Genomic DNA, 20,016 nt, shown 5'->3' with positions numbered 1-20,016 from the left:
CACCGTCGACTCCTTGGAGAAATCACCGGAGGTAGTGACAACGATAGCAGGGAGCACCAGCGGAGATGAAGAAAGTGCGAGAGAGAAAAGACGAAACGACAAGGAAGATAGAAACTGAAATCTGAATATGAACCTACGAAAGAACAACCAAAGCAATATCAAACCAAAGCAATATGCCTCGGTTCTTCAGATAACCGAGGCCTCAAAGCCTTTTGATTTCGGTTCCAAAGCAACCCGAGGTTGTTTCTCCTGGTCAGAACGCTCAAAAGGGGTTGCTGACTTGATGTGTTGCAGGTGTTTTGCAGGTGAGTCAAGCGTTTTACTTCAGTTCTGCTAGAACCCGAGGTAGTATCACCTTTTCACACAGTTTTCTGACCGTTTCAGACGAAAAAGTGGCATGGTAGGTGATGTTTAGGCACCGGTTCCCAGTGCAACCGAAGTTGTATCAGCGTTATGCACCGGTTCTGTATGAATTGAGGCCTATAAGGTCTCCATAATTGCAGATCTGCCACCGTATTTGGATATGCACCGGTTTGGTTTAGACAAATGTCTATTGTGCGAGTTTAAAGACACATTTTGTACTAGTGAAAAGAGGTTTACATTAGTTTTTGGTACCTCTCTATATATAGATAAATAAGTTTAAGAAAACTTAGAAGCCCTAAAATAAAGACCAAAGCCCAAAACACATAAAAATAACAAAAAACAAAAATTATAAACGCAGCGTCTAACGAAGCCCACTCATCCAACTAACACAAATTGGCATGCCTAGTGAATTTAACATTCTATAAAACTAAAATAAAATTACAGTTTATTTAATTTTCTAAATTATTCTTCAATTGTGCTTATGATCTTCGTGTTCTTTAAGTTTCCTCTTTCATGAAACATTATAAGATTCAATGATACATGATTTGATCTTTGACTTTGCCATAGATCATTTGAATTGCAAATGTTCTTCTTCAAGTTCTTCTCACATATGTTCAAGAGACTTCTCACATATGTTCAAGAGATAGTCACTATCATATTTAATTCTACAAATATAATCAATTCATCAAGATCCAAAAAATTTATCATGTTTCAAAGAGTTTTTAAGGTTTAAACATTTTTCAAGTAACTAGAATATTTATCCTTTGATAAATCTATATTAGTGATTTTAATAGGGTCCTTTAATAAATATCTCAAATTTGTATCAATATTCTTCATTAGCTTGGATCATATATATTTTCATCAAGAGTATAATCATTATTCTCAATCTCCTTGTTATCATTAGGAGTCATAATTATTTTCATTACTAACTACCTTCTTTTGAGTTAAGAGAATAATATTTGATGTTCAACAGGAGAAAATAGATAAAGAACAATATTCTAATATCCATTAAGGTTATCATGGAATCCATAATGGAGAAGATGATACTAATAGAAGAAGAAATACAATAAACAGTGTGAAATTGAATGATAATGTGATTCCATAAAAGAAAGTGAAAAACAAAAATTACAAGAAAAATGATGAAAAAATCAATCAAAAGAAATTTGAGATTTGAAATTCAAATAAATATCCAACAAGGAGAAATATTGAGAATATTTACTTAATATATATTTTTTATATATATTAGGAAATATTTCAGTTTTAGATATATCTTTCATATAAAGATAAAAATATATTTAATTATTATTTAGATTTTAAATAAAAATATATTTAATGAATAGGGAAAAATCAAGAAAAACAATGAATTTAGATTTTTTTTCATAAGTTTTTACATTTTTCTTTGTCGAATACTGATGTTTTAAAATATATTAAATATCTTTTTAGTATGTATTTTGAATGTTCAATATAGAGACAACACAAAACTAAGTTAACATAGAATTAGACAAGAAAAATAATGTTTCAAAATTAGAATTCTTCACCATTGAAAAAAAAATGGTAAATTCCTTATAAAAAATTGATGGTACTTTATAATTTAAAAGAAAAAAAAAAGTTTAAACCCTCGAATGATCCTCATATTTGTATGAGAATCTCAGTTGGGTCCTCATATTTGTATGAGAATCTCAGTTGGGTCCTCATATTTGAAACTGTCTTAATTGGGTCATAATATTTGTAAAAATGAGCCCAATTTTACTCTATCCGTTAAGTTGTCCCAGATGGCGTTAAGTTGAGCTGACGTGTTGCATAGATAATGTGTTGATGTGGATTTTTTTTATTTAAATAAATAGTGATTGACGTGGCACAATGCCTATTGTTTACTTTAATCGAATTAGGGATTTCATTTCTTTAGTGTGAGAATTAGGGATTTCATATTGGAATTAGGGATTTCATTTGCTCATTGTGAGACGAAGACGAAGAGGAACTGCAATCTTGGACAAGACGAAGAGAATCAAACCGATAGTTGATGTGAGTTAAGGTTAGTTAGTTTCTTTCATGTTTGGTTTTCTGTTTGGACGTATAAATCGTTCATGGGTTTTTGGTTTTACGAACAAGTGCGTCTTCGTTTATGGATGGGTTTTTGTGCTGTTGTGTATAACTATTTATAACGATTTGTGGTCCCTATTATGCATGTTCAATTGTGTTTTGTGTAGAGAATGTGGTCCCGATTTATTTTTTTCGAATAGTTTACAAGTAGTGGTCCCCTATCATCTGTGAGTGTTTCCTTAGTGGGAATGTTACTTTGTTCCCTTGTCCCCTGTCTGTGTGAGTTTTTGGTTAATGAGTGAGTGTAGTAATAATCATTCCCCCCCATAATGTATAGGAATTAAAAGCAACTTGTTGATATGGATGATGAACGTATTAAAGTTGTGGTCCACCATACTAGACATTTTGTTAGTGATGATAAGGATGGGAAGTTAAAATTTGATGGAGAGAGAGTAGAATGGTCTTGTGATCCAGACATGTGGAGCTATTTTGGCATAGTAGCTTCAGTGAAAGACTTAGGTCATATTGACGTGAAAGAACTTTGGTACAATAGAGGACGTTAGTTTGTGGACCCTGATAGGTTAGAATTATTAACTAGTGATAGTGGTGCCATGCATATGTTGAACATTGCAAGGTTAAATGATGAAGTTCATCTCCATGTGGTTCATAATACCATGGAACCAGAAATAATAGAAATGATTGATTGGGTTGATGCTCATGTTCATGATGAAGGTGATGTCGCAAGAGAAATGGTGGAGGGTGAAGTTGTTGGTGATGGTGAAGTTCAAAGAGAAATGGTGAAGGGTGAGGTTGTTGGTGATGGTGAAGTTCAAAGAGAAATGGTGGAGGGTGAGGTTGTTGGTGATGGTGAAGTTGAAAGAGAAATGATGGAGGGTCAGGTTGCTGGTGATGGTTAAGTTGAAAGAGAAATGGTGGAGGGTGAGGTTGTTGGTCATGGGGAAGTTAAAAGAGAAATGGGATATGGTGAGGGTGAAGACCAAGGTCATGATGTACAAGATGCTAAGGTCCATGATGTACAAGATGATGAGGTCCATGATGTAGAGGAGGCTGAGGTACATGAGGTACATGATTTTGAGCTTGAGGATTTAGGAGAGGATGATGATGTAGACGAGAGTGAGGATGAGGATGTACATGAGGCTGAGGATGTAGATGTAGATGATGCTAAAGAAGTAGATGAGGATGTTGATGAGGATGTTGAATGTGAGTATGTCAGTGAAGAAAGTCTAGTTAATGTTAGCATTCAGTGTGGCATTGAGACTTCTAAAGGAAATGTGAGAGCAAAACCTTCCACTCTAGTAGATGAGTGTTCACGGACAACTGATAATGATTCCATTGATGATGTCCGCGACTTGTCTGACATTGAGTGGCTGTCAAAGGAGTTGAATAGTGGAACAGATAGTGAGGACAATGATGATTCCATTAAGATCAATTTTCCCACTTTTAGTATGCCTAAAAGTTTGGGAGATTATAAGTGGGAAGTAGGAACCTATTTCGCTGAGAAAAAGAATTCACAGATGAATAAGGACTTATTCACTGAGTAATGGGAGAAATTTAAAATTTGTTAAGAATGACAAGAAGAGGGTTTCTGTAAAGTGTTTGGGTGGAAAAGGGAATTGCAAATGGTATGCGTATTGCTCCTACAAGTGTGGTGTCAAGGCATGGCAGATAAGAAAAGTGATTGATCATCACAGCTGTAGTAGAGATTTCAATGTAAAGTTGATGACTTCAAAATGATTGAGTGAAATGATGGAAAAAACTGTCAGAGAAAACCCTACTATGAAGGTGATTGATATTAGGGAGAAAGTGAGTAAGAAATGGAATATAGGAATTTCTAGAAATATGGCTTTTAGGGCAAGAGCCATTGCAAAGGATACTGTTGAAGGGTCATTCAAGGAACAATTTAAAAGAATTTATGATCATGGTCATGAGCTCCTGAGAACAAATCCAGGTTCAACAGTAAAAATCAAAGTTGAAAATACTAATGGTGAAGTAATATTCAAGAGATTTTATGCATGCGTGAAGGCATGCAAGGATAACTTCATTTGCTGCAAACCTATTATTGGGTTAGATGGATGCTTTTTGAAAGACAAGTATGGAGGAGAGTTACTAACACCAGTGGGAAGAGATGGAAACGAACAAATTTTGCCCATAGCATATGCTGTTGTTGAGGTAGAAAACAAAGACTCTTGGTTAACCAGATATTGGTTACCAAGGTAACTTTAATCAATAAATTAAGGTTTGTTTCCATTGATGATGACTACTTTGTTGTCAAATTTTATTCATCACAGGTGGTCAAGAGAAAAATTGTTTGAAGTCAAACACATTTCATAATTTGGAGAGCAATTTGTGATCAATGTTGACAAGATGGATTGCACATGTAGAAAATGGACAATTATTGGCATTCCTTGCACTCATGTCATTACTGCAATGAAATTCTTGAATATAAATGCATAAGACTACATTGGCCACTGGTTTAGGAAGTCTACTTATGAAGAGACCTACAACACAATGATTTATCCTATCAATGGTCAACATGTATGGGAGATTACATCATATCCAGATGTATTACCGCCAAAGAAGAGGACAATGCTAGGAAGACCCAAGAAAAAACGAAGACTGAAGGATTAGGAGTTGAAGAAGAATGACAGTGAATTAAGAAAAGGTGGGAACAGAAAAAAATGTGGCCTCTGCAAAGAACTAGGACACAACAAAAAATCTTGTCCACAAAGACCTCCACCAATACAAGTTTGTACAACCTAATGTACTCAACAAACAGATGTTCCTATTACTCAGGAATCCACTATGCTTACTACTGCCCAATGTACTGAAGCAACAGAAGTCACAATACCTCCAACAACACATGTTCCAATTACTCAGGAATCAACTATGGTTGTAACTGATGAATGAACTCATCTTTAATTTGTAGCAAATGTTAGCTCTTTCATTTTCAAGACACTCTTTTAAATATGATGTAATGTTCAATGTTCAAGGAACAATGTTTTATCAGCCGTCTGTAGTTGATGTATTTTAATCATGTAAGACAATGTTCTTATCAACTTTCTTTTGGTTATAACAGAATGTTTTATGTTCATTATTGACCACTGCTTATCCTTTATGTATTTTGATAATGTAAGACAATATTTTTATCAACTTTCTTTTGGTTATAAGAGAATGTTTTATGTTCATTATTCATCATTTATATTTATTGATTATTCTTGTATCATGTTCAAACTTATATTGCACTTGAATGAACATTATAATTAAAGAAATTAAATCACAAAGTATTAACCACTAATCACTCACCTTTATAAATAAAACAAAAATTAAAATTAAAAATACGAAATTATAATTTGTAAACTTGTTCTAACAAATCAACCAAGTTTCATCAACATCACTATTAAAATTACGTTAAAAACACATACAACGAAGACCATCCCCAATAACACCTTCAGCCACTTTTCTAGCTTCACAACACTTTTCTCTATAAAACCAATTTTCATCTTTCCAGCATCACCGTTGTCCATCGTCATCACACCCACTTCTTCATTTCTTGCACTTCCACTCCTTTCTTCTACATTCAACCCATTTCCTTCATTTGCTTCTTCACTGCATCACTGAAAGAAGTTGCAACCAAAGAAATCTTCACTCCCACCCTGTTCAAAACAACACACACTCCCTCGTCAAAAACCCAAAAAATTAAACAAACATTTGTGCTTATATTAAACTGACCTTGAAGTTAGGGCAACCCTAGAATTTTTTGCCCTTGTTTTTAGGGGTTTTCGCAACGCGAAACACTGCATTGAAACCGCAGAAGCAAGTGAGTTTTACACCCACCCTCCTAACACTACCACTGATGTGTTCGAAGTCCGAACCCAAACATTTGCAGGACGATGATGAACGAGACATTTCCGTAGCTGCACAGTGCTTCGAGAACCTCTTCTTCCCCACGACGAACACCACGATAAAACACTTTGGATGTGAGGGGATCCCTTTAAATGTTAGGGCTACGAAGGAAATGCAATATTTTTAATCCACATCACCCATTCAATTAAATGCACAATGCCACACCATTAAGAAAAATTACACATCAGCTCAACTTAACGTTGTCTGGGACAACTTAACGGATAGGATAAAATTGACTCATTTTTACAAATATTATGACCCAATTGAGGCAGTTTCAAATATGAGGACCCAATTGAGATTTCCATACAAATATGAGGACCATCCGAGAGTTTAAATAAAAAAAATGGAACTTGCAAAGAAATAGAGTGGAGCTTGAGAAAGAAAATTAGAAGGAATGATTCTCTTATTCTTTCACTTACTGTGTTGGATTGTTGAGTAATTGTTAGTTTTTATTGGGATTGATTGTAATTCCTTAGAGTCTTTAGTAGACTTTATTTATATATATTTCAATTGTGTATTTTCTATGATTTGATTTTGTTAAGTTGGATAGTTATATGAAAAGGTGGTTTAGTTTGAACCAAAGTCCAATCATACAACGACAAAGAAACGTGGGAACAAATTCTATGTGAAATATTTGAACTTAGAGTAAGATTTTAATTTGGTTATACAAGAAATTAGTCATTGATTAAGATTGTTAGAGTACACTTTCCTTTTCTTTTCTTTTTCTTTTTTTAGTGATAATTCCAGTTTCTCATTTTAAAAAGAAACACTGGGTTCTCTTATTAAAAAAAGATAAGCAATTTTAATTTATTTCTGCGTTTAGTATATATATATATATATATATATATATTTATATATATATATATATATATATATATATATATATTTATATATATATATATATATATATATATATATATATATTTATATATACTTTCTACGAGTTTTGTTTGAATTGAGGCTAAGACCTAAAAGTTTTTTCCATGCAGGCGTGGGCAGAAAGCATTGTTGTTCATCTACGAATCTGTCTAATAATAGAAGAGAATCGCTACATTTAAATTTGGCGTATATATGCAAATTAGATTTCTGTCTTCTCCGTTTTCGGGTAATAAAAAACAATAACATCAATGTCTGGAGTGGAACTCTGAAAGGGACTGGGATAGAAACATGGTTACTTTGGGAACAAGAACATTCGTTGAGAGAGTTACATGTGACCAATGATGTTCTGAATCTTAACTTGAGTTCCTTTCAGATGTAAACTTGCACAGTTATTAATGAGATTAACAACTATAAAATTGTTTCGTTAATGAGTTGGAGTTGCAGAAGAAGAGGGTCAAAGTAATTTGAATGGCTTTGACACTACTCTTAAGTAGTTCTAACAACTATTGTTGTTAAAATACAGCGACATTGATTCAGCTTCTCCTTCAATCAGATCATGTTGCTCCACCTAATCACATCCTTCAACTCATTCCTTGCTATAAATGTGCATTTCCATGTTCTCACATTTTCATCAATTCTCACTTCAAACTTTTACACAACATGGGTGTTTCGCTTGTTGGAATCTCAGTTTTTCTTCTGTCGTTGATCATATTTTGCATGTTTGAGGTTTCTCTGGCTGGCAGTACCAGACACTACCATTTTGAAGTACTTCCTCACAACAGTCATTACCATTTTGAACTTCTCATTGAATTGTTTTTTGTTTTTCTGTTGTTTGTGTGAGTGAGAAATTGAGTTATTGTGGTGACACAGATAAGGCACCAAAATGTGACAAGACTGTGCCACACAAAGAGCATGGTGACAGTGAACGGCCAGTTTCCAGGACCTCGCATTGTGGCAAGGGAGGGAGATCGTCTTCTTATCAAAGTCACCAACCATGTGCCCGACAACATCACCATTCACTGGTAAAAATAACTGTGTTTTGAGATCATAAAACAACAACTGTATTGATTTGAACATGATTGGCATTGTTTGAAAACCAGGCATGGCATTCGGCAGCTTCGATCCGGGTGGGCTGATGGACCAGCATACGTGACTCAATGCCCCATCCAAAGTGGTCAGACTTATGTTTACAATTACACTATCAGTGGCCAAAGGGGAACACTCTTTTGGCATGCCCATATTTCATGGCTAAGAGCAAGTCTTTATGGTCCTCTCATCATTCTTCCCAAACTCAATGCTCAGTATCCTTTTCCTAAACCCCACAAGGAAATTCCTATCTTGTTTGGTGAGCAAATTACCATACAAATCAATATCCTTTTCATAATTTGCATGAGCTATAATCATGCTTTCACATGATATCTTTTTCAGGAGAATGGTGGAATACAGATCCTGAGGCAGTCATAAAACAAGCCCTGCAAACTGGTGGAGGCCCAAATGTCTCTGACGCCTACACAATTAATGGACTTCCAGGGCCATTGTATAACTGCTCTCACAAAGGTATCACATTCTAATCAATCTAAATTTTACAACACAATTAAATAATCATCATCAGAACTAAATATCTTGATTCTTTGTATGATCTCATTGTTGACAGATACATTCAAGCTGAAGGTGAAGCCAGGGAAGACTTATCTCTTAAGATTCATCAATGCGGCTCTGAACGATGAGCTATTTTTCAGCATTGCAAATCACACAGTGACAGTTGTTGAAGCAGATGCAGTTTATGTGAAGCCTTTCACGACCAATACCCTCCTTATTGCACCTGGACAAACCACTAATGTTCTTCTGAAAACAAAGTCTCACTATCCCAACGCCACATTCCTCATGACTGCAAGACCATATGCCACTGGCCTTGGCACTTTCGACAACTCAACTGTGGCTGCCATTTTGGAATACAAAACCCCACTAAATACTCATCATTCATCTCCTTCAATTAAAAACCTTCCCCTCCTCAAACCTCTTCTCCCTGCACTCAACGACACTTCTTTTGCCACAAAATTCACCAACAAACTTCGTAGCTTAGCTAGCCCTCAGTTTCCGGCAAATGTACCACAGAAAGTTGATAAGCAGTTTTTCTTCACAGTAGGCCTTGGCACAACTCCCTGCCAGAAAAACCAAACTTGTCAAGGACCCACCAATGCAACAAAGTTTTCAGCATCAGTCAACAATGTTTCTTATATACAACCAACCACTGCTCTTCTTCAAGCACACTTCTTTGGCCAATCCAATGGAGTTTACACCCCTGACTTTCCAACTAAACCATTGCTTCCATTCAACTATACTGGGACCCCTCCAAACAACACCATGGTGAGCAATGGAACAAAAGTGTTGGTTCTTCCCTTTAACACCAGTGTAGAGCTTGTGATGCAGGACACCAGCATTCTGGGTGCTGAAAGTCACCCTCTCCATTTGCATGGCTTTAACTTCTTTGTTGTTGGTCAAGGTTTTGGGAACTTTGACCCAAATAAGGACCCAAAAAACTTCAATCTTCTTGATCCCGTTGAGAGAAACACAGTTGGTGTCCCTTCTGGTGGATGGGTTGCTATCAGATTCTTAGCAGATAATCCAGGTTGGTTACGTCATTAAATTTCATTTTAGTTCAAAAAGTATTTATTTTTTCATTGATAAATTATAAAAATATAAAAAAAAAGTAAGAAATGTAAGAAAATTGCATGTGTGCAGGGGTATGGTTCATGCATTGTCATTTGGAAGTGCACACAAGTTGGGGTCTTAAGATGGCCTGGCTTGTCTTGGATGGAAAGCTCCCAAATCAGAAGTTGCTTCCACCACCAGCTGATCTTCCCAAGTGTTAACAAACCCTAAATTTCTTCATTTTGTTTCATCATTCTGCCTCCTTTTTTGTTTCCCCATGCGCAATTGCTTCTAACCAGTTGCTTTTCATTAATTTTTTTTATTTTTTTTTTGCGTGAAAAGAGTTGAGGATTGACTTGAGGTTGAGTGTGATTTTTTCCCTTTCTTTAAGAGAAGAGATTTATTTATACACGGCGCCCCTTATCTACAAAATTGTAATTGATCCTTTTGAATGAAAATTCTTCATCAGAAGTATAGCACATTTGTTTCTTCCTTGTATTGTAAAAGTACACGAACCAAACACAAGATTGTTGAACATTGTTCTAGTTTCCTAATAAAGTGTAGAAAAAATTCATCATCAATTTAGATTTTTCAAAATCGAGCTTATATCCAATTCAAATCCCCCAAAATAGATTGGATCTAATCCATTATTAACTATTGAACTAATTTAGGGTTCTTAAATTCAATTTAAATTAGATTAAATTTATTTTGCCAATTAGATTAAATCTTATATTAGAACAACCTAATCTACCTAAAGTGAGATTGACAAGTAGCTTGTCATCGTCTTAACCTAAACTTAATTTGACTTAACTCAATCTAACTTATACATATGAATCTCACCTAAGCTTGACTCGACTTGAATTTGATAAAATTTGACTCAATTTGGACTCGACTTAACCTAGTCTCAGTTGGACTTGACCTAACCTAATCTTAGTTGGACTCAACTTGACATGGGTCCAACATAACTCGATTAAATGTGGTGCTAGGTTGATTCAACTTGACCTAAGTCCATACCGTGTCAATTCTACTTAATGTTAGATTAACCCAACTCAGCATGACATCGCTCCAACACATGCCCAACTTGACTTGGTTTGACCTGATCCAATCCATTTGGGTCCCTCCCAAACCTAATTCAACATAAAACCAAATAAATTTGGTTCAATCTTAGTCTAACCTGATTGGATTAGGCCTTATCTAAACTAAGCTCAACTCAATTGGGCATGGGTTTGATTAGACTCAAGATTTTTTTAATGAACTGCTTTACACATACACATCCATTCATTGAAATTGAATCTTATTTATTTTGTCCAAAGCTAATGATCATTTACACTATTTTTGTTTATGAAGACAAAACTTCTTTGATTAGAAAATTATAATAAGATAGTTTTAGAGCATATCATCTCGTGATCATATAGTTTATTTTCAACAATATATCCCCTGCTTGTTATGAAAAATATAAATAATGTTATGTTAAATGAAACATGTTTATCATTTTATCTTTATTCATATTCTTTGAACATGGTTTTGCAACATGTTAATGGTTGTAGCCTAGGAAAATAGAGGACAATTTTGATATTGGCATCAAAGAGATTTGTTGGTTGTGTTGTGAGTCAGAAGAAGTTGGTACAACTATAGTTTTCAAGGAACGACAAGGATTCTTGGCATCAAATTTTGCTCAACTTTTAATCAACATTTTATTTGTGATTTTTTTATACATTCCTCTAACTCTTTCTTTTCAATGTCTTAATGGAAAAGAATGGCCCTCATCTTCCGTTCAAGTTTGGGAAGAAGATATGTAGCTTGGTCTTGCAAAGAAATAAGTTTCCATGAATGGTAGACAAGGTAGAATGGACTTAAAAAATTGTTACATTACACTTATGCTATCGTATAACAAGATGGTCATACATGCATATATTATTTCTTCAAATCCACCTTCAGTATTTGAGGTTAATTACTTAATCTTTATATTTTCTCTTACAAAGCAACAATAGTTAAACAATTAAGGAAAAAATTAAATGGTAATAAGTACTACGAAATTTACAAACCTAAATGGAGGAAAGGAGAAAACCTCATTTTACGCAAGGGAAGGTGTGTTAGAGACAACAACATGAAGAGTCGAAGGTCACGACGTCGATGCCATGTGGAGAGAACATGAAGTGGAGAGAAGAAAATAATAATGTCAATGAATGAACAAAAACTAAGAAAGAAAGAACATGAAGAGAGGAGGCGTGAAAATGAAGAGAGGAGTCGTGAAAATGAAGAGAAGAAGAAATTAGGTATTAAGATTTTATGACACATGTGTCATAATACGTTTTGAATTTATTATGAAAATTTCACCACGTCGAATGTATTATGGCAAGTGGTGAACTAACATTCATAATAAGGCCTATTATGACAGGTCTTTCTAGAGTACATCATAATAATTCTCACTTTTATTACGAGAATGTCATCGGTCAGTTTATCATGAAAAGTAGATTTTGTTAGAATCGCTGCAACGGAATTATTAGTGTGGAACAAACCAAGAGGGGGGGGGGGGTGAATTGGTTATATACTTTTATTTTGCCTTTTATTATTTTTCTCTTAATTTTTCTTACTGAGCAGATAATTAAATATAAATGACAGAGTAAGGGAAAGAGAAAAATTGCACAGGTGATTTTATCCTGGTTCAGATCACTCGGATCCTACGTCCAGTCGCTTATCTCAAACAAGATAAACCTTTTTCACTAACACAAAACAGTTACAAATCTTAATCACAAAGAAAAACAATTTGTAAGAGTTTAGAAATACCACCTCTCTTGAAACCACAAGAGACGAACTTACACTTCCTTTGAATCTTCACAAAGGATGACCACCTCCTTCGAATGCTTCACGAAGGATGATTCTCTTCCAGGCCCTTCCTCGGATACACCAAGGATGAACAAGCTATTCCTCTGTCACCGAAGTAGCACTTCAGGACTTTGCAGACAAGAGTTTCCTTAGCTTCAACAATCTCACAGAGTTCTCAAAGAGTTCAGAGATCTTTAGCACAAGGGAAGAGTTGTTTTTGAGATAAAGAGTGAGCCATTTTATAGACTCAGCCTAATACTCTTCCATTCTTCAAAAACGGGCCATCTAACGCATATAATCGATTAACACAAGTATTAATCGATTAAAATGAGTACAACGGCTAGTTTTTCAAATCTGAAACCCACAACGGCTAGTGTTAATCGATTATTCTCAGGAATAATCGATTAACTAATCGATTATTATTAGCTTTAATCGATTATTACAATGGCAATTGGGTTTTCAGTGCCAGCCTCATTTTAATCGATTAAAACTGGGTTTAATCGATTAAGACGGCTTGTGGATGATTCTCAACAACAAGTAAATTAAATATAAATTACAAGAATCAACCCTAATACATATTTGAGCACTATTACATCAACTTTGATTATTATAAAAGCTTTATAAAATACAAAGATCTTCAATCTGTCTTTATGGATCTTGACTTGTGCAAATCTGTTCATCATCAAAACTTCATCTTTGATGTTTGCTAACATTCTCCCCCTTTCTGATGATGATAAAAAATTCTTCTGAGTTTAAAGCTTTTTAATAATATGAAACAACCATAACTCACGAAAGGAGAGATTAATAGAAAAATAACGAAATAAAGAGTTTAAACTATCTTCTCCTCCTTTTTGATCATAAGAAAAAAAATGGGCTCCCCCTTAATAAAAACAAAGTATGCATAGAAAAAGAAATGAACAACAACTTGTTATTGAATTTGAAAAAGAAGATGCATACAATCAGAAAGATAAACAACAAAACAAACAAAGAGGATCTAGAACTCATCACTTGCGTCACTATTAAAGTGCCTCTCTAATCCTGAAATCCTAGTGTCTAGATTCCTGAGATGAGTACATATTTCTTCGTGGCGAGTGTTTTGAATGTTCATCATCTCATTTTGGAGGCGAGCCATCTCAGTCATTTGTCTAGAGAGACTCTCTAGACTATATTCCTCATGCACTTGAGATGGGCCGGCAGCATGTGTGGGGTCAGGCATGGGGATATCCGCAGCTTCGTCTTCATTTTCTTGCCCACCAAGGGCATCCTCAGGGTGGATGTAGGAGAGTCCTTGTTTGATAAAACCCATTTGCCTCAGGGAGTTATCTCCAACCTTATGACGCGGAAGAACAGTCTCATAATGTTCATTTGTGACATCTACCCCTTTGTATTCACAAATTTGGGAAACAAGAAGAGGATATGGAAGAGGTGCAGCATCTAACCTTTTGGCCTTGAACATTATTGTCTGTATCAGGTGAGGCCAATTCAGTGGAATGCTCTGAAGTATTCCATACATAATGATGAGATCAGTCTCAGAGCATTGGGCATGATTTGACCCTCTAGGGCACAAAAGCCACACAATAAGGTAGTGCAAAAGGCGTTCTTCAATCTTGAGTCCACCAGCAAGGAAGAGACGAGCATTGTGTTGTCGAGGATTGTGGAGAAATGACTGGTACACCATTATCTTGTTGAATTGAGCAAAGTCATTTGGAACAAGTTGAGAATTTTCTAAAACAGGGACTTTTGCTACATTCGTCCAAATGTCATTGTCCAAGACAATGTCCACACCTTTCACCCTTGTTTGGAAGAACCCATCACGAACCTTTAAATTAAAATAGAAGATGCGAACAAGATCCGGATAGTACCTTCCACGGAGTTCCATTATGTGTTGAACTCCTTGTTCAATGATGAGATTGGGACAGGAGAAGTTGTAGGATGTGTACCAAGCGAGATCAATGAATTTCTATTTGATGAGCTTCCTTTCCTTCCAAAATTGTGAGAAAGACTGTTGATCTTGCTCATCGGAAAGCCACCCTTTTATGGTAGCATCTCTTCGGCGAACAGTACTCTCCGAAACTTCACTGGTCCTTCTTCTCCTTCTTCTTGAAGGTTCAGCCATGGAAATGGACGGAAAGCAAAGAATTTGGTGAGAGAAAGGAGAAGGCAAGAGGGATAAGCTCAAGATTGGTTCAAGTATGGAAAGTGGGGACCAAGTGGGGTTTAAATAGGCTCAAGAATGCTCCCCAACGTTTAGATTTTGGGATTTTGCCCGTTAATAGCCGTTGGCAACGGCTAGTTCAATGAAATCTGCAATATTTTTCGAAAAAAACAGTCTGGAGCGCATTTAATCGATTAAATTGGATTTTAATCGATTACATAATCGATTAATACTTGGAGTAATCGATTAATCCATTCGTAAATGTATGGATAATGCTTTTAATCGATTTAGACGCAGATTAAATACGTTAACCAATGAAAAATGCAATATTGAGTCCAAGAATGCCTATTTTACTATTTCTAATATGCCTGGATCTCTTTTAAGCTCAAAAAATCTATCCTTAGGCAATGCTTTGGTGAAAATGTCCGCTAATTGATGCTTAGAATCTATGAATTCCATTTCACAATCACCTTTTTGGACATGGTCTCTAATGAAGTGATGCCTAATTTCTATATGCTTGGTTCTAGAATGCATGATAGGATTTTTGGTAAGTTTTATAGCACTTGTGTTATCACACTTAAGCGGAATATGATCTAAATGAATATCATAGTCTTCTAATTGTTGTTTCATCCATAAGATTTGTGCACAACAACTACCCGCAACAATGTATTCAGCTTCAGTGGTTGATAAGGCTACACAGGCTTGTTTCTTAGAGTGCCAAGAGACTAAGGAACTACCTAAAAGGTGACAGGTTCCAGTAGTGCTTTTCCTATCTATCTTACAACCTCCATAATCAGCATCAGAAAATCCTACAAGACTAGGCTCAGCTCCTGAAGGATACCATAAACCAAAGGATGTTGTCCCCTTAAGATATTTAAGAATGCGTTTTACTGCAGTAAGATGAGACTCTCTAGGGCTTGACTGATACCTAGCACACACACATACACTTTGCATGATATCAGGTCTACTAGCAGTAAGATATAATAGAGAGCCAATCATACCTCTGTATTTGGTCTGACTTACCTCTTTACCTGTCTCATCTTTGTCTAAGTAGCAGGATGTTCCCATGGGAGTTGATGCTTCTTTAGCATTTTCCATCTCAAACTTTTTGAGGATTTCCCTGCAATACTTGGTTTGAGATATAAAGGTTCCTTTCTCCATTTGTTTGATTTGAAGTCCGAGGAAGAAGGTAAGTTCTCCCATCATTGACATCTCAAATTCACCCTGCATGGACTTAGCAAAATTCTCGCAAAGAGTTGCGTTAGATGAACCAAAAATAATATCATCTACGTATACTTGAACAATTAGAAAATGTTTTCCAATTCTTTTAATAAATAATGTTGAATCAATTTTTCCTCTGTTGAAACCATTTTCTACAAGAAAATTGCTAAGACGTTCATACCAAGATCTAGGTGCTTATTTTAAACCATATAATGCTTTCTTTAATTTGTAGATGTGATTTGGGTTTTTAAAATCCTCAAAACCAGGTGGTTGTTCAACAAATACATTTTCTTTGATATAACCGTTTAGAAAAGCACTTTTAACATCCATTTGAAATAATTTAAATTTCATTATAGATGCATAAGCAAGAAGTAGGCGTATTGCCTCTAACCTGGCAACTGGAGCGTATGTCTCATCATAATCTATACCTTCTTCTTGACTATATCCTTTTGCCACAAGCCTAGATTTATTCTTGGTGATGTTTCCTTCTTCATCCAGTTTGTTTCTGAACACCCACTTTGTTCCAATTACTTGATGAGTGTCTTTTTTGGGAATTAATTCCCACACTTGATTTCTTTCAAACTGGTTGAGTTCTTCTTGCATTGCGATACACCATTTTTCATCTTGAAGGGCTTCTTTAATATTCTTTGGTTCAATCTGTGACACAAAAGCAACATTCATACAATAATTTACAATATTACTTCTTGTGTTTACCCCTTGTGTGATATCGCCAATTATGTTGTCCAAAGATAATCCTCTAGGTTGTTGCCATATTTTATTTAAATCTTCATCTTGAGGATTGTCATGATTCTTCTCTTCATTTGTCTCCTTTGATGAATCTTCACTTGTTCCTGCATCAGATTCTTCTGACTCAAGAGGTTTTGCCTCAAGGTCCACAATTTCATCAAAAGTAACATGTATGGATTCCTCTATTGTGAGCGTTTTCCTATTAAAAATTCTATATGCTTTGCTTGTTAAAGAATAACCAAGAAATATTCCTTCATCAGCTTTTGAATCAAATTTTCCCAAATTTAGTTTTTCATTGTTTAAAACATAGCATTTGCATCCGAAAATTTTTAAATGGGAAACATTTGGTTTTCTATTTTTGAAAAGCTTATAAGGAGTACGTTTTAAAATAGGTCGAATAATCATTCTATTTAAAACATAGCAAGCAGTACTCACAGCATCAGCCCAAAATTGTTTAGGAACATTATTTTCATTTAACATAGTACGAGCAAGTTCCTCTAAGGTTCTATTCTTTCTTTCTACAACTCCATTTTGTTGGGGAGTTCTAGGTGAGGAAAATTTATGAGAAATACCATGTTCTTCACAAAAACTTTCAAATAATTCATTTTGAAATTCACCACCATGGTCACTTCTAATAGCTTTTATTCTTAGATCCTTTTCATTTTGAACTAAAACGGCAAACTTTTTAAATTCTTTAAAAGCTTCACTTTTAAGAGTGAGAAAGAAAGTCCAAGTGTATCTTGAAAAATCATCAACAATAACCAAAGCATAATAGTTTCCACCAAAACTTTTTATCCTTGAAGGACCAAATAAATCCATATGTAAAAGTTCCAAAGGTTTTAAAGTAGAAACAATATTTTTTGAATGAAAGGAATTTTTAACTTGTTTACCCTTTTGACATGCATCACACAATTTATCTTTTACAAACTTTAATTTAGGTAAACCAATTACTATATCTCTAGATATAAGTTTTTTTAATTGTTGCATATGTATATGAGCAGCACGCCTATGCCATAACCATGGGTTTTCTTCTTTAACAACTAAACATGAAATATTTTTATTTGATGCATTTTCTAGATCAATTAAATAAATATTATTATGTCTAACTCCTTTTAATGCAATTTCAGAAGAATCATTCTTAAAAATAGTGCAAGAATTCTTCTCAAAGGTTACCTTGAATCCTTTGTCGCACAGTTGACTTATGCTAATTAAGTTATGCTTTAGTCCTTCTACATATAGCACGTCTTTGATCATCAAGGTGTCTTTGCTTCCTATATCTCCTTTTCCAAGAATTCTTCCTTTGTTGTTGTCACCATAGGTAACAAAGCCTTGTTCCTTTTCTTTAAAATTTGTGAACTTCGTCTTGTCTCCTGTCATGTGTTTTGAGCAACCGTTATCGAGACACCACATGACTTTTCTTGATTTCTGTAATACCTGCAAAAGAAAGGAACAACCAAGCTATTTTAGGTACCCAACTTCTTTGTATGGGTTAGATTCAAATTACTTAGCAACCCAAACATATCTTCCACTAGAAACACCAAAACGTTTAATTCTGCATTTGTTTGAGGTATGGCCTTTTCTCATGCAGTAAAAACAGGATACAACATTTGTGTTTCTGTTAATCGTTCCTTTTTCTACCCATGCTCTGCGGGTTCTATATTTATTTTTAGGAACAAATTTCTTAACAGCTTTATTTTCAGAGATTTTACTACATTCTCCAGTGGTTGTATTTTCAGAAAAATATTTGAATTTTATGCAAGATTCACATTCATTATTAGCAATATATTTTTCTTTTTCATAATATAAAACTTTACTTTTCAAATTTCTGATTTCTTCTGCTTGATATAAAAATTTATTTTTCAAACTTCTGTTTTCTTCAGACAAATTTGTAAATTCGGTTTTCAAAGCATCATTTATTTTAGAGAGATTTTCAGAAGTAAACTTCAAATTTTCATTTTCTTCAAGAAGGTTGTCAAATTCAGATTTTAAATTTTTAAAATCCTTTTTCAGCTTTTTATGAGAAATATCTAATTTTTCAGATTCAATTAATAATGCAGCATATGTTTCATGCATTTCATCTTCATCAATGTGACTATCATTATCAGAATAGTGTGAACTACTTACTTGGCTGACATTATCATCATCTGTCATCAAACAGATGTTTGCTTCTTCATCTGAGTCGCTTGAATCTGAAATGGTCTCATTGTCGTCTTCCCAGGCAATGTAGGCCTTCTTTTTCTTGAAGAATCTTTTCTCCTTTTTGTCTTCACCCTTCTTTTGATTCGGGCAGTCTGCTTTTAGATGCCCCTTTTCTCCACAGTCGTAGCATCGGTAATTTGAGGAAGATACTTGATTATCTTTCTTTTCGTATCTAAATCTTCCTTTACCTTTAGACTTCATGAACCTGTTTAATCTTTTGATCACAAGACTTAAATTTTCCTCTTCATCTGAGTCTTCATCTTCCGATTTACTTTTGCTTCTCTCAACTTCCGACTTTAATGCCAAACTCTTCTTGTTGTTTTTGGCTTTTGCTTCTTCTTCATCAAGTCTTCCAAGATCTAGTTCATGTTCCCTCAACTTTCCAAAGAGTGCCGCCATAGTCATGGTGTTGAGGTTTTGTGACTCCGAGATTGCAGTCACCTTTGGTTGCCACGACCTGTCTAAAGACTTCAGGATTTTAATGTTAAGTTCATCGGTATCAAATGACTTACCTAGTCCAATGAGATGATTGACAATGTTGGTGAAGCGTTTTTGAACGTCTGAAATTGTTTCTCCTTGCTTCATCCGGAACATTTCATACTCTTGGATTAAGGAGTTCTTCCTTGCCCTCTTTACATCATCTGTTCCTTCATGCGTCACTCTGAGTACGTCCCACATTTCTTGAGCAGTTTTGCAGACAGAGACCCTGTAGAACTCATCAACAGTCAATGCTGATGCAATGATATTCCGAGCTTTTACGTCATTCTGAAATCTTTTATTTTCTTCAATGGTCCATTAACCACGGGGCTTTGGTTCCTGTGTATTGTTAGTAGGAATAGAAGAGCCAGACGCAATAACATCCCAAATTTCACAATCAATAGATTCAATAAATATTTGCATTCTTACCTTCCAGAATGCATAGTTCTCACCTGTGAATAGTGGGGGTCTATTGATTGATGCACCCTCTGCAAAGGTTTGATGTGATCCTGCCATTTGAATGACTATCAAAG

The 20,016-nt window shown here is 35.0% G+C and overlaps 2 protein-coding genes across 2 annotated transcripts; both read left to right on the top strand.

The window, feature by feature from the left end:
* The first annotated feature begins 3,332 nt into the window (after positions 1 to 3,332).
* Positions 3,333 to 3,965, top strand: LOC108327422 (centromere-binding protein 1-like). The gene has a single exon (XM_017561126.1). It carries the CDS (start codon positions 3,333 to 3,335, stop codon positions 3,963 to 3,965), a length of 633 nt encoding a protein of 210 aa, XP_017416615.1.
* A 3,850-nt stretch (positions 3,966 to 7,815) lies between these two features.
* LOC128193298 (laccase-17-like) lies at positions 7,816 to 10,339 on the top strand. Its single transcript, XM_017556252.2, has 6 exons — positions 7,816 to 7,971; positions 8,077 to 8,228; positions 8,307 to 8,551; positions 8,635 to 8,763; positions 8,861 to 9,835; positions 9,949 to 10,339. The coding sequence occupies exons 1-6, from the start codon at positions 7,867 to 7,869 to the stop codon at positions 10,077 to 10,079; spliced, it is 1,737 nt and encodes a 578-aa protein (XP_017411741.1). The 5' UTR covers positions 7,816 to 7,866; the 3' UTR covers positions 10,080 to 10,339.
* The last annotated feature ends 9,677 nt before the right edge of the window (positions 10,340 to 20,016 follow it).

This window comes from Vigna angularis, chromosome 2 (assembly GCF_016808095.1).
Source record: "Vigna angularis cultivar LongXiaoDou No.4 chromosome 2, ASM1680809v1, whole genome shotgun sequence".
Taxonomy (NCBI): Eukaryota; Viridiplantae; Streptophyta; class Magnoliopsida; order Fabales; family Fabaceae; genus Vigna; species Vigna angularis.
The sequence above is the reverse complement of the archived record's forward strand: the minus strand, read 5'-3'. Positions and strand labels throughout refer to the sequence as shown.